General features: G+C 39.7%; 1 protein-coding gene across 1 annotated transcript; it reads left to right on the plus strand.

Annotated features, from left to right (window-relative positions):
- Window positions 1-3,571: 3,571 nt before the first annotated feature.
- Window positions 3,572-7,648, plus strand: LOC141627826 (uncharacterized). The gene is made up of 7 exons (XM_074441042.1): window positions 3,572-3,589; window positions 5,887-6,065; window positions 6,192-6,315; window positions 6,413-6,542; window positions 6,636-6,796; window positions 6,900-7,016; window positions 7,119-7,648. Exons 1-7 carry the CDS (start codon window positions 3,572-3,574, stop codon window positions 7,530-7,532), a joined length of 1,143 nt encoding a protein of 380 aa, XP_074297143.1. The 3' UTR covers window positions 7,533-7,648.
- Window positions 7,649-15,993: the final 8,345 nt, after the last annotated feature.

Consider the following 15,993-nt stretch of genomic DNA (forward strand, 5'->3'; position numbering starts at 1 on the left):
TCAAGGCCTGATTACTATTTCATGTTCTATAATCTAATTTGATCTTGTATGTAGTTGTTCATTTCAATTCAATTGAAATGACATGACTCATCATGTTTAGCCTATGAGAAGGCTTTGGTTAGTAGGTTTTATCAACTTCTTGTACCTTACTCAACCTTACTACATACTCGTTTTCCTTTGTAATGTATACATTTGCATTACAAAACTTAAACTTTTTAAGTACGTGTCGAGATCCAATCAAGACATAGGCCTTCTAGCCTTAGAATAGCTCCCACTGTTTTCACAGTGTTCGGGACTCATCCTTCTTGCACATCCCATGATTTCAAGTGTACTCAATTTCCGTTGTAAATATTTCTCATTGTTCTTTATTGCCTAGAACGATTCTAGAAAATCTATTTCTTAAATAACATAACCACAATGGTATCTTAACCATCCTGATGTGTTTTGATTATGGTTTTGTCGGAAACCATGCGCAATCTCAATTGTCAATTGTCATTTGTGTAACACCCTTACACAAAAATTGCATCATAAACACTTTGCTTTACTGCCTTAATGCTTCTGCAAGCACTTAAGGGTAATCTTTATGGCTTACTTGGGAAAGATTACTTAAATTCGATTTTGAAAATAATTCATCATACTCAAAGTATATGAAGTGTTATACATCATTACTCATTTAATTGATCCGGCAGCGGAAGCAAATGAAATCAATCAAATATGTTCAATTTAATTGAACTAGTCATGAATCTTATTAACGTAAGACTTCTTATTGACGCTAATATCATGTGGATTTATCTTCATAAATCCGGATATTAAAGATGTATTATAATACTCCAAAGTCTTAAATCATTCGCAATGATCAAAATGTCATCCACATATAAGACTATTAAAATTTCCGTAACTCCCACTAAACTTCATGTATAAACACAACTTCTCGACTTATCGACACTACAAGAAAACAAGACAAAGGCGACAGACATCCTACAGTCGCCAATTTGGCGACAGAAAAAAAAACTCGGGCGACCAATACCCGTCGCCAATTTGGCGACTATACCTTTTTATCCAAAAATCCGTATGAAATCCTAGGGCGACCGAATAATATCCAATTTGGCGATCAAAAAAGTCGCCAAATTTGGCGACCAACACCGTCGCCAATTTGGCGACCAAAAACGGTCGCTAATAGCCTGTTAATTTTTTTTTTTGCCAGATTCTTCACCCCGTCCCTCATTCATTCTATCATCAACAAAACAAAAAAAAAATCGCCAAGAAACCCGACGCCACCACCAACTACAACGACCACCGGACGCCATCACTCGCCGTCGCCATCCGCACACCACATCACCACATCACTACCGACCCTTTGTTTTTCTTTTTAATAAAGGTTTGTTTTCGACTCAAATTGATTTATTACTTCAATCCTTCATATTTTGTTTAAGTTGTGATGCTTATTTAGTATCTAGTTGTAATTTATACATTAGTGATGCTTATTAATGTATGTAGTTGTAATTTAATTAGCATTTTTGTTAATTAATTTGAGTTAGGGTTAGAAATTGGGGTTTTTGTTAAATTAGTAATGTGATTTGATTAGGGGATGTAATTGAAGGTTATCTTGATAATATTAGTATTATTGAAGGTAGTAACTTAGTTTTAGTAATATTGAAGTAGTATTGTTGAAGGTAGTATAGTTTTATGAAGGTAGTATAATGTTAGGATTGTATAAATTTGCCTTATAATTAACGAAATTAAGTTAGAATGAGCATGATGTATAAATTTGTTAAATTAGTAATGTCATTTGATTAGTGGATTGTATAAATTTGCCTTATAATTTTGACAACTTGTTTAATATATAATGACCTAGTACCCGTTCAAGAATTACTCATTAGGAGCAATTCTTGAATAGTCCCCATTTTGGGATCCTTGTCTTTGTGCGTTTCAAGTCACTTAGGTAGTAAACACATAGTTGTGATTTTATTAATGAGAAAAGAATTTGGTTGCAAATTTCTCCAATGTTCTCTGAATACATATGTGGAATATGTATCTTTTCCACATTGTGTATTTGGAGAACTAAGGGGAATTGCCGAATTTTTTTCTCATTAATAATTCACAAATGTGTGTTTGCTAGTGACTTAAAACGTACATTGATGGGTTTAGGTTGGAGTGATAAGGACCCAATTGAAATCTTGAAATTAGCATAAAATGGAGGATGAGATAACCATTGCTTTTTTTGTTGAAATTAAATATTATTATTTAAAATGGTTAGTTTGCTATATATTGCTTATAGATTAAAATGAAGAGATCCGAACGTAGTGGATGTACGAAGAAAGAGTAGATAAGAATAAACGTCCTATCGCTAGATTTGTAAAGGGAGTTCGTGGATTTATTGAATTTGCTAGATGTCAAGATTCATATGATTTGGAACAACATAAACTTAGGTGTCCTTGTACTAAATGTAAAAACTTAAAATATTTATTTGACATTGAAGTAGAAGAGCATCTTGTTACAAATGGTTTTTTTCCAAACTACTACAATTGGATCTCCCATGGAGAAAATATTATCCCGAAGAGCCTCAAATCCAACAAAATGAGAACCCATATAGAGAAATGGTACTTGATGCCTTTCAGTCTAATGATTTCATTAATGACGACCGTGTACCAATGATTGATGAAAAACAACCAAACCCAAGAGCAAAAGCCTTTTTTGACATGCTAAGTGCTTCCGAAAAAACCTTATATGAGGGGAGTAGAATGACATTGTTACAAGTTGCATCCAGGATAGTTTCTTTAAAATGTGAGTATAATATGCCATTTAATGCCGTTGATAGTATTGCTACGTTGGTTGAGGATGTTATACCCGATAATAATGTTATGACCCGAAATTTCTATAATACCAAGAAAGTGGTCAAAGGTCTTCAACTTCCACATGAAAAGATTGATGCATGTCCTAAAGGATGTATGCTTTTTTGGAAAGATGATGCTTTGCTTGACAAATGTAAGAAATGTCAAAGGGATAGATATGAGACAAGTGAAGGAAATATTGTTTTGAAGGGGAAGAAGGGTAATAAAAGGAGTGGAAAGAGAAAGAAACCAATATCAGAAAACACATTAATTTATTTTCCATTAGCTCCTAGACTTCAAAGAATGTATGCCATGAAAAATCTTGCCAACCAAATGAGATGGCACAAAGAAAATCCTCGTACACCAGGAAAGATGTGTCATCCGAGTGACGGGGAGGAGTGGAAGCGTTTTGATAGGTTATATCCCGATTTTGCCGAGGAACCTCGCAATGTGAGACTTGGCTTGTGTACGGATGGGTTTGACTCTTTTGGTCAGTTTGGTAGAAACTACTCGTGTTGGCCCGTAATGACCACGCCGTACAACTTGGCTTTGTCTGAAAAGACAATTTATTTTCCTCTCTTTACTTATTCCCGGTCCTGATAACCCAAAAAACCATCTGGATGTTTATTTACAACCGTTGGTGGAGGAACTGAAGTATTTGTGGGAAGTTGGTGTAGAAACATTTGATGTGTCGAAGAAGCAAAATTTCCAACTAAGAGCTTCATTGTTATGGACTATAAATGATTTTCCCGCATATGGTATGCTATCGGGATGGGCAACACGGGCGAAAGGCATGTCCTTATTGCATGGATAGGAGTAAAGCATTTTATCTTCCTAATTCCAAAAAAATTAGTTGGTTTGATTGTCATAGATGTTTCTTACCGGATGGACATATTCATAGAGAGAACAAGAAATCTTTCTTAAAAGGTAAGGAGGTGCGTGACAATGCTCCGGTTCGACTACAAGGGGATGAGATATGGGAGGTTGTACGTGATTTGCCAACAACTGTCGATGGGACTGAAGAAGAGTTTAAAGAGTTGAAAAAGAAAAAAATGGTTGGTTTAAAAGAAGTATTTTTTGGGAGCTTCCCTCTTTGGAAAACAATTTTGATCGGACACAATTTGGATGTGATGCACATAGAGAAGAACTTCTTTGAGTTACTTATTCATACGATTATGGATGTAAAAGGAAAGACACGTGATGATATTAATTCAAGAATAGAATTGAAGAAATTTTGTGATCGTCCTAAACTTCATATTCGTAAGGATGGGCTAAACCAAAAGCCATATTTACTCTTGACAAAGCTCAAAGAAAGGTATTGTGCGATTGGATAGGAAACTTGAAGTTTCCCGATGGATATGCATCCGATTTGAGCCGTTGTGTTGATTTGAAGGAACTGAAGTTGAAAGGGTTGAAAAGTCATGATTGTCATGTTTTCATGGAGCGCTTATTACCCGTGGCTTTTAAAAATTTACTCCCGACTACGTTTGGAATGCGATTCTGAAAATAATTCAATTTTTTAGAGATTTATGTTCCTCCACGATATCAGTTGAGGACATGAGTCGTTTAGAAGACCAAATACCAGAAATTTTGTGTAAACTTGAGATGATATTTCCGCCTTCTTTTTTCAATTCGATGGAGCATCTACCTATCCATTTGTCATATGAAACTAAAGTTGGTGGACCCGTCCAATATAGGTGGATGTATCCTTTCGAAAGGTTTCTTAATCATGTGAAGAAAAAAATTGGTAATAAAGCTCGTGTGGAAGGTTCTATATGCAATGCCTACCTTACGGAAGAGATTGCCAATTTTTGCTCTCTTTATTTTGAAAAACATATTGAGACCAAAGCAAAATACTTGAATATTGATGAAGCGGATGAACTAGACACAAGTATACCCAAGTGTTTCCAAATGCGGGATGAAATAGGGTGTTCATCACCGGGAACAAGATTTCTGGATGACAAGGAGTATAACCGTGCCCACCTTTATGTGCTATCTAATTGTGAGGTTTTGGAGCCATATGAAGCTCAATTTGTGACAGATTTCATTAAAGAACACCCTAATGTGAACAGAGAGGATGTTTGGCATAAGCATGAGGATCAATTTCCAGCCTGGTTTCGGAAGCATGTATGTAAGCTAAATATTCAAGATGATGTGATAAGAAACTTGGCTTTGGGTCCTTCTCGAAAGGTTGTGACGTGGAATCGATATTCAATTAATGGGTTTAAGTTTCAAACATTTGACTATGGCAAAAGTAAGGCTAAATGCAACTACGGCGTTACTATTTCTTCTCTTGATGGCAATGAATATTATGGCATATTAGAGGATATCTTTGAGTTGTGCTACAATGGCCGGGATCGGAGTTATAAAACCGTCTTATTCAAGATTCAATGGAGGGATAATTCCGTAGCTGGAACGAGAGTCCATGATCGTTACAAACTCGTGGAAGTGAATAATACTCGAACCTACTCTCAATATGACCCATTTATACTTGCACAACAAGCTCATCAAGTTTATTTTGCATCTCTTCCGAGCACAAGTAATGATAGACAACAAAAGCAATGGTGGGCCATTTTTAAAACAAAGGCACGATCGAAGTTGATACATCTTTTTCCAAGAAGAGGTTGTATCGTAAATGCAGTTTTGTCCCAGTTGATCATGATGAAATTATTTATGCAAATGAGATAGAAGCGGAGGAGGAGTTAGAAGAGAAAGAAGAAGAGAATGATAAGGAGAGGGATGGGATAGAAGAGGGGGAAGAAGAAGAAGAGGAGGAGGAAGAGGAAGAAGAAGAGGAAGAAGAAGAAGAAGAAGAAGAAGAAGAAGAAGAAGAAGAAGAAGAAGAAGAAGAAGAAGAAGAAGAAGAAGAAGAAGAAGAAGATGAGGATGATGATGATGATGAGTAAGAGAAGGTATTGAAAGTATACATATCAAAATTAGGAAACAATTATTAGCGTTTTATTTTTTCTTTTATACATGTTTATTAGGTTTTATTTTTTTGTATCTTATAATAATTATCCTGTAATATTTGCTAACACTTTTTATTCAATTGTAGTACACATGGCTCGTGGAGGAGGTAGGCGCGCGAGGCTATAGTGAGGGAGGTAGTAGCTCCCGAGAACAGGAGGAGGACGTTGACCGTTCTACTACGGAGGTGAGTGAGGAGGAGGAGGAGGAGGTTGCTATACCCCGACATACTGACGGCAGGATGATCCTTGATCCGAATGGTCTTTGGTAATTTTTTATTCATTCTATTTTGTAATTTTTTTATTTAGTAATAAATGACTTTTTTTAGACATATGTTAATTATACATTATTTTTTTTCCTATATAATTATGTTTTTAACATGTTTGATTTCAGGTTTAGAAGTCAAACAGTTGTTCGTGGTGTGACTAATAGCACCCAAGAGAACATGACACACGGCGTTACTTGTTGGAGTAACGCTAGTGATGAAGATAAGGAGATGTGGTTCAACAACTTCCGGGTATCTATTTATAAAATATATATTATTAAATATAATTTATTTATTCTTTTTACCTTATTATTAATTTGTTTCTCATCTATGTGTTTACTTTTTGTAGCGTGTGTTCTATTGGCCAACCGACCTTGAGCGCCTAGTTTTGCAAAGGTATAATGACATTGGCAAGAAGAGGCTAAGGGACAACATGTATAAGGTGTCTAAGAGGAAGAAGGCGCCATCTTTCATGAAAGGTATTTAGTTTCTTTTAACACCCGTAATTAGTTAAAATTCATTACATATTTTGAAAATATATTAATTAATAATTGTTATTTTATTGATTACAGGTTCGTCATATGAGGAATATACCAAGTACCGGAACAGTCCTGAGTTCAAGGAAGCATCGGCCCGGAACAAGATCAACAGGAAAGGAGGAGATAAGAACGCGGAAGTTGAGCCTACTCATTATGGAGGGTCTCAATCTTTTCATGATCGTGTGGTGTTAGATGTAAGTTATTTGTCTTAGCTTTTAATTTAATAGTCTTCTAATTTAATTAGTCTCATTAATTATCATGTTTGAGTAACAATTTCCTTGTTTTTTTTTCCGGAAGACCAAGAAGAATAAGGGCAAGGTACCCACGATTGTTGATCTCTTTGTTGACACTCACGCAAAGAAGACAAGCAAGGGCAAGTTGATCTTCGCGAAGGAAAAAGATCAACAGTTATATGTAAGTGTCAAAAAATAAAAATTTCTTAGCTTTTTAAAGTATATGTTTTATCAATTTTTAGATAAGTAACCTCTAACCATTAATGTTTTATCAATTTTTTAGGAACAATTCCTTGTCCGTAGGAAGAACAACCCGGAAATTGATGACAATGAGCTATGGTTTGATCTTGTTGAGGGGTTCCAAAGAGGAGATGTGTATGGAGCCGGGTCGGCAAAGGAGATTTTCTACCCTCCTGCAAGAAGAAGAGGGTCAATTTCCTCCCAACAACAACCTTATACCCCAAGTGTCGTAAGTGTGCTCCAAGCTCAATTAGCCGCCAGGGAGAGGCAGGATGCCGAGAGGGAGAGGCGGGATGCCGAGAGAGATGATGAAATTCGGAGGATGAAGGAGGAAATGGAACGGATGAACTCCTTCTTCGCCAATTGCAACACTGGGTGGCGCCCGCAACCAAAGGATCCTAGAGATCCTAATTATGGAGGTGGTAGTGGAGCGGGAGCAAGTTTCCCTGTTATGTAGTTTTTTAGAGAACATGTTATTCCCGGATAATGTTAGATGACCAAAACTCGTAGAACTCGTAGTTGTGTGTATGGAACATGATTTTCTTTATCAAGTTTGGTTGTGTTGGCTTCCCATGTGTTCTCTGCTGGAAGTGTTGGTTTATTTGCAGGTTTTTACGTATTTGGCTAGGTCAAAAACGATTTTTAGGCTAAAAAAAATGTAAATTTGGCGACGGATACTGGGCAATTGGCGACGGGAAACCGTCGCTAAGTTTCTGATCATGAATTAATTTTAGGGTCATTGGCGACGGGAAACAGTGCATTTGGCGACGGAAATCAGTCGCCAAAATGGCGACCAAAAACAGTCGCCAAAATGGCGACCAAAAACCGTCGCCAATCCTGAAGAAATGGAGGTGACGTGGCTTGAAAAAAAGCGACTGATGACAGTCGCTAAATTGGCGACGCAACACAGTCGCCAATTTTGGCGACGAGTTTCTGTCGCCCGCTTTAAAAAAATTCAGTCGCCAAAATTGGCGACGAAGTCCTGTCGCCAAAAGCGACTAAACCTAGCTACGAAGTGCGGGCGACAGGCCTTAGTCTCTTTATTGTTAATGGCGACTGCTCTCAGTTGCCTTATATGGTCACCAATTACCTTATTTGTTGTAGTGCGAGAAATGTTTTATCACATGATCAAAATGTTGATTCCAACTCATTGATGTCCTACTTAAGACCCTCTCTTAAGTTTCACATTATCTTAGGATTGCAAGAATCTTCAAAACTCAAGACATGTATTGAATACATTCCTTCTATTGAGGAAGTGGGGTTTAGATTTACTTGTTGTATGTGTGTCCTCATAATGAAACACAATCCCTAAGAAGATCCAAATAGACTTAAGCATTTCAATTAGTGCAAAAACCCTTTGCAACCAATCAAGTCTTGAAATCTCTCTTTATTAGTGCAAAACCCTTTGTCACTAATCAAGCCTTTTATTTCGGATTTTCATGGCTCTAAGCCTTGTATTGAGTTGTGACTTAAACACTCTCATGTAAGTCATATGTTTATTACTTTCCAGAAGTAATCAACTTGAATCAAACAATTTCTTTGTAAGTTGTAAGCTCTTTACTTTCTTAAAAGTAGCAAGAATTCATCATCTTTAACAAGTGATGACTTTAACATCCTAGGTTTTGAAGAACCAATGTCTTACACAAAACGTTGTTGAGGACACATTTCCCAACAATAGTCACTCGATCGAGTAACCTCTCTTTTCAGCACTTCTTGATCGAGTATAAAAGTGCTCGATCGATCAACCAGTGACGTAGAAACCATTCGATCGAGTAATAAAACCACTCGATCGAATGTTCTTCCTTCAAATCAGCTCAAATTCGTGCCCGACTGCCTCGTAAACCGTGCCGTCACGCATCCCAATGCAGAAACTCACTCCGGAAAATCCCGCCTCCTCAAAATGCATGCAAAAAGGACGAAAAATGGTACGATTCTACTACTTTCGCGTTCATTTCTACAAAACGGACAAAACGAACCAAAGTAGCCAATTCGGGGCATAATACTATATAAACAGTACAAAAATGCATGGAAATACGTGCTAAAATAGGCTAAAAAGACTATACATTATGCACGTATCACCTTGCCGAGCCGAAACCGACCGGTCTTAAACGATCCGGTCGAAAGCATTTTTTACGCCGCCGAGCGTGGCATTCAAAAGACCGCTACACATCCACAGATCGGCTGTGCGCTTAGGTGGCTATGTCAACAACAGGGCAATGACTACGAACCTCCCCCAACATTATGTCACGATCGACCATGTTGAAAGCATTCTGGAAGTCAACCAACAGCATGGAAATAGATCCCCTATTTACTAGGTCATTAATCTCACAATTAATTCATCTAACCTATTTACTACATCGTCACATTTCTACCGTAGATCCCCTAATCCCAACATGAAATAGATTTAGCTACTCATATCGCTATTAATACTATCAAAACTAACAGCAGATACATAACCAACATTCAACATATTAAAACGATAATTAAATTGCATAAAAGTGAATTAGGGCAGAAATTAAATAAAGCAAAACAAAGAATTAAAGTAAACGAAAGAGAGATTATTATTAAGAAAGGAGAAAGAGATTAAAATCGTGAGAATCCGGCGTAAAGAACACGCAAATCCGAGCGAAATAACCCCGAAAATAAAGTTACAGTAGAGAAGGGAAAGGCAGCGTAATGTTTTTTTTACTGTGAAAGCTAAAACTAATAGATGATAAGATAGCTAATGACCTAGTAAAGTTGCGTTTAAATAGAAAATAAACTAAGTCCAAAAGCTAAAACAAGCTTACGGGCTAATTAAAGCCCACGCCAGACCAAACCACTCGATCGAGTAGAATAAATCCACTCGCTCGAGCAAAACTCCAGAATATCTACTCGATCGAGTAGAATAGTCACTCGATCGAATAACCTCTCTTTTCAGCACTTCTTGATCGAGTATAAAAGTGCTCGATCGATCAACCAATGACGTAGAAACCATTCGATCGAGTAATAAAACCACTCGATCGAATGTTCTTCCTTCAAATCAGCTCAAACTCGTGCCCGACTGCCTCGTAAACCGTGCCTTCACGCATCCCAATTCAAAAACTCACTCCGAAAAATCCCGTCTCCTCAAAATGCATGCAAAAAGGACAAAAAATGGTACGATTCTACTACTTTCGCGTTCATTTCTACAAAAAAGGACAAAACGAACCAAAGTAGCCAATTCGGGGCATAATACTATATAAACAGTACAAAAATGCATGGAAATACGTGCTAAAATAGGCTAAAAAGACTATACATTATGCACGTATCACCTTGCCGAGACGAAACCGACCGGTCTTAAACGATCCGGTCGAAAGCATTTTTTTACGCCGCCGAGCGTGGCATTCAAAAGACCGCTACACGTCCACAGATCGGCTGGGCGCTTAGGTGGCTATGTCCACAACATGGCAATGACTACGAACCTCCCCCAACATGATCTCACGATCGACCATGTTGAAAGCATTCTGGAAGTCAACCAACAGCGTGGAAATAGATCCCCTATTTACTAGGTCATTAATCTCACAATTAATTCATCTAACCTATTTACTAAATCGTCACATTTCTACCGTAGTTCCCCTAATCCCAACATGAAATAGATTTAGCTACTCATATCGCTATTAATACTATCAAAACTAACAGCAGATAAATAACCAACATTCAACATATTAAAACGATAATTAAATTGCATAAAAGTGAATTAGGGCAGAAATTAAATAAAGCAAAACAAAGAATTAAAGTATACGAAAGAGAGATTATTATTTAGAAAGGAGAAAGAGATTACAATCGTGAGAATCCGGCGTAAAGAACACGCAAATCCGAGCGAAATAACCCCGAAAATAAAGTTACAGTAGAGAAGGGAAAGGCAACGTAATGTTTTTTTTACTGTGAAAGCTAAAACTAATAGATGATAAGATAGCTAATGACCTAGTAAAGTTGCGTTTAAATAGAAAATAAACTAAGTCCAAAAGCTAAAACAAACTTACGGGCTAATTAAAGCCCACGCCAGACCAAACCACTCGATCGAGTAGAATAAATCCACTCGATCGAGCAAAACTCCAGAAAATCTATTCGATCGAGTAGAATATTTACTCGATCGAGTAACCTCTCTTTTCAGCATTTCTTGATCGAGTATAAAAGTGCTCGATCGATCAACCAATGACGTAGAAACCATTCGATCGAGTAATAAAACCACTCGATCGAATGTTCTTCCTTCAAATCAGCTCAAACTCGTGCCCGACTGCCTCGTAAACCGTGCCTTCACGCATCCCAATGCAGAAACTCACTCCGGAAAATCCCGTCTCCTCAAAATGCATGCAAAAAGGACGAAAAATGGTACGATTCTACTACTTTCGCGTTCATTTCTACAAAACGGACAAAACGAACCAAAGTAGCCAATTCGGGGCATAATACTATACAAACAGTACAAAAATGCATGGAAATACGTGCTAAAATAGGCTAAAAAGACTATACATTATGCACGTATCACCTTGCCGAGACGAAACCGACCAGTCTTAAACGATCCGGTCGAAAGCATTTTTTACGCCGCCGAGCGTGGCAATCAAAAGACCGCTACACGTCCACAGATCGGCTGGGCGCTTAGGTGGCTATGTCCACAACAGGGCAATGACTACGAACCTCCCCCAACATTATCTCACGATCGACCATGTTGAAAGCATTTTGGAAGTCAACCAACAACATGGAAATAGATCCCCTATTTACTAGGTCATTAATCTCACAATTAATTCATCTAACCTATTTACTACATCATCACATTTCTACCGTAGATCCCCTAATCCCAACATGAAATAGATTTAGCTACTCATATCGCTATTAATACTATCAAAACTAACAGCAGATAAATAACCAGCATTCAACATATTAAAACGATAATTAAATTGCATAAAAGTGAATTAGGGCAGAAATTAAATAAAGCAAAACAAAGAATTAAAGTAAACGAAAGAGAGATTATTATTAAGAAAGGAGAAAGAGATTACAATCGTGAGAATCCGGCGTAAAGAACACGCAAATCCGAGCGAAATAACCCCGAAAATAAAGTTACAGTAGAGAAGGGAAAGGCAACGTAATGTTTTTTTACTGTGAAAGCTAAAACTAATAGATGATAAGATAGCTAATGACCTAGTAAAGTTGCGTTTAAAAAGAAAATAAACTAAGTCCAAAAGCTAAAACAAGCTTATGGGCTAATTAAAGCCCACGCCAGACCAAACCACTCGATCGAGTAGAATAAATCCACTCGATCGAGCAAAACTCCAGAAAATCTACTCGATCGAGTAGAATAGTCACTCGATCGAGTAACCTCTCTTTTCAGCACTTCTTGATCGAGTATAAAAGTGCTCGATCGATCAACCAATGACGTAGAAACCATTCGATCGAGTAATAAAACCACTCAATCGAATGTTTTTCCTTCAAATCAGCTCAAACTCGTGCCCGGCTGCCTCGTAAACCGTGCCTTCACGCATCCCAATGCAGAAACTCACTCCGAAAAATCCCGTCTCCTCAAAATGCATGCAAAAAGGACGAAAAATGGTACGATTCTACTACTTTCGCGTTCATTTCTACAAAACGAACAAAACGAACCAAAGTAGCCAATTCGGGGCATAATACTATATAAACAGTACAAAAATGCATAGAAATGCGTCCTAAAATAGGCTAAAAAGACTATACATTATGCACGTATCACCTTGGCGAGACGAAACCGACCGGTCTTAAACGATCCGGTCGAAAGCATTTTTTACGCCGTCGAGCGTGGCATTCAAAAGACCGCTACACCTCCACAGATCGGTTGGGCGCTTAGGTGGCTATGTCCACAATAGGACAATGACTACGAACCTCCCCCAACATGATCTCACGATCGACCATGTTGAAAGCATTCTGAAAGTCAACCAACAAAGATGGAAAGGCCCACCTCCCCCCCCCCCCCCCGACCGACCCTAAACAACAGGTTCAAGACATGCAAAATAGCCACTCCAAATCGTACCCACAGCAATAGGACGAATATCACCACCTGGTTTAACAAGCGGGGTTAGCGGAGCACTAGTAACAATCCAAAAGATGCTGGGAACGAAAACCGTCCCTCCCACAAGAAGTGCCACGTGCACGTGGAAAACCCCTAATCATATCCAGCACAACAGTTGCAGAAACAACGAGAGGAGGACCAGCAGGAAAGGGAGGCAAGTCGGGGGAAGGAACGACGGGGTGCTTAACAATCATAGCCTCAAGAGTAGCGGAAGTGTAAGGAGCAATGCCGAAAGATGATAACAATCGAACAGCGGCAGTGTAATGGCCGTCACAAATCTTCCTTCGACACTGCCTAATATTGAGCTCACTCAAGTCAAGGTCGTCCTCCACATTAAAAGAAGGAGAAACCTCAGTTAAGGTATCCTGCAAAAGCTGCAAAATGCCACCAGGCACACCCCAAGTACGAATGGCACCAGAATTACTCTCCTCCTGACGTTGACGCCGCACAACAGTCATACACTCAAGATTACACCTCGGGGAAAAGGTCTTAAGTATACAAAGAGGCAACACAAGCAAGTTAGCCCAGTAGGAGAGATCACCAAGGGAATTGGCCACATCGTCTAGGGCCCCCTTAAGAACCTGAGAAAACCCAAGACGACATTTAGGAGGGATGGATTTCACAGTATGCAACCCCTTAGCTAACAGATGATCAAGAGAGGCCACATTTAAACCAACAGGGACCTCCACAACCTCAGAAACAGGGGGAGCAGATGGACGGGGAAAGTCATATAAAATAAAGCTAACAACACAACAACCACAATCCGGCGCCGCCACATTAGACCCCCGACCATGTCGACACCTAGCACGATGGGTATGAGTTTTAAAAAAACTCCGCATAGCCAAATACCCATACGTCTAAAAGTAGACTTAGCTTCCAAAAAAACAGACAAAGACAAAAGAGACTGGCGTGCGAGTACCTGAGCAGCCCTAGTACAACGACGATCCTTTAGATGGGTGATCATGGAGGTTTTAACGAGACCATTACCACCACTATCTTGGCACCCACAAAGTCCCACGAAGGGGCATTAATACCATACAACGTCGGGCATAACAAAGCAGCATGAAATGGCCCACGTAGGAAGGCGGTTGACCACGTTACAAGCAGCACAAACCCGCAAACGAAACCGAATGAAACCCGCACCCGTTTGAACAACAACAATAGGCTAAAATCCGACGAAGACATGGTAACGGCAGGAGGCCCACAATGGAATGAGTAGAGGCGGGGTTTAGGCCGATGCGAAAGACGGCAACCAAGCAGCAAGCCGTGAACAACTGCACCAAACCCAAAACCCTCACAAAATAACGCAACCCTATAACAATGAGACACCAGCAGGGGGCAGTGTAGTCACGGTGGTCGCCGTCGAAACAGTGGTAGGATCAGTGGATGGTAACGGTGGTAGTCACGATGGTAGGATCAGTGGTCGTCGGTGTCTTATCTAACCCAACGCACAAAACACAGGAACCCCACACACAAGCAATCCCCGCAACGAACAGGGACGGTGACCATGGATGGTAACCGACGACCCACAATGAGTGGCTGACACAGAGGCGATCACCGGAAGCCTAACAAGAAGACGACGAGAAGACAAACTCTAAAAAAAAACCGCGATTGAAAACGAGAACAAAGAAACGCGCAAGAATAGAAACCATAATGACCAACCACTAACGCGCACAACCAACGACGTGAGGTCTGGTGGCCGGCGTGAAGTGGTGGAGGTCGGCGGCGTGGCAAGGCGGCAACCTGAGATCACTCTCTTTCCCTCTCTCAAATCGCACGCTCCCCTCTCTAGAATTATTATTATTATTGTTATTGTTGTTATAATTATTATTATTATTTTTTTATTATTTTTTTTATAGAAGGATGCGCGCAGCTCTCATAGATAGAAAAATAAAAGTTTACATGAAATTGGTGGGGAGCCGAGAGACAATTTGGGCCCCCACACCCTTAGCAACAGTAAAGCTAAGTCTAGTAAAAATATAAGCAGCCACCCGAGCCCCCGCATCCTAAGATACCGAGAATTTCTGGATCCGCTTGAGCAAGACAACAGCATCCGAACCCAGCTCTCCAAGCGAAGAGAAAGAGAAGGGAAGGAAACCATAACCCACTGCCGCGCATAAATCCCCGTACTCAGCACACTTACGCTGAGCAGCATCAGCGACAACCCGGTCGGGCACAAAATCCATCATCCCAGTCTGAGTCAAGGGAGAAGACCCTGTCAAATCGACGCACACATCACGCTCTCTGTCCCAGGAATAAAGCAGCAAATCCGCAGGACGAAGAGAGCCACCATATCCGTCAACCAAACCGATATCAACCTCCTTACCCGTAGAAATACCAGACCTATAGCAAATGTCGAATAAGGTGTCACGAACGAGGTTGTGCTGATGGTTAACCCTCACAGTACCAGTACAAGAAACAGCGTGGTCCCCGTAAACATCATCAGTAAAAACCCGAGAGCAAGCAGGACAAGGCCTAGATACCGTGAATAACGGAACACCCAGTCGATATCCAAGCACACTACGGTAAGTCCTCCCGTTCATAGTCTGACCCAAACCAGAGATAGGAACCGTATGCAACCAATCACAGGAGTAGGCACCCTACTGAGACTTCCACGACGCAAGTTGACGCGGTGTCAAAGAGAAAACAGATCCTGAAGTAGCAGCAACCGTCGCGAAATATATGTCTACCAATTTCTTCATAAGTTTGGGGGCAGCAATTTCACTAGGGTCACATAAGATAGCAGAACCTGTAGTCTCAGTAAACACCCGCACGGCATCGTCGAAAGTACGACCAGCATCTACAATACCGGAAGGTCGTAGGAGCTTAGCATGCAAATCAGCAGACTGCAAACGGGACGCAA

Source organism: Silene latifolia, chromosome Y (genome assembly GCF_048544455.1).
Source record: "Silene latifolia isolate original U9 population chromosome Y, ASM4854445v1, whole genome shotgun sequence".
NCBI classification, from domain to species: Eukaryota; Viridiplantae; Streptophyta; class Magnoliopsida; order Caryophyllales; family Caryophyllaceae; genus Silene; species Silene latifolia.

Coding starts and splice junctions, on each gene's coding strand:
- LOC141627826 (XM_074441042.1), top strand. Junction 6,316..6,412: donor TGTGGTTCAACAACTTCCGG/GTATCTATTTAT, acceptor TACTTTTTGTAG/CGTGTGTTCTATTGGCCAAC. Junction 6,797..6,899: donor ATGATCGTGTGGTGTTAGAT/GTAAGTTATTTG, acceptor TTTTTCCGGAAG/ACCAAGAAGAATAAGGGCAA.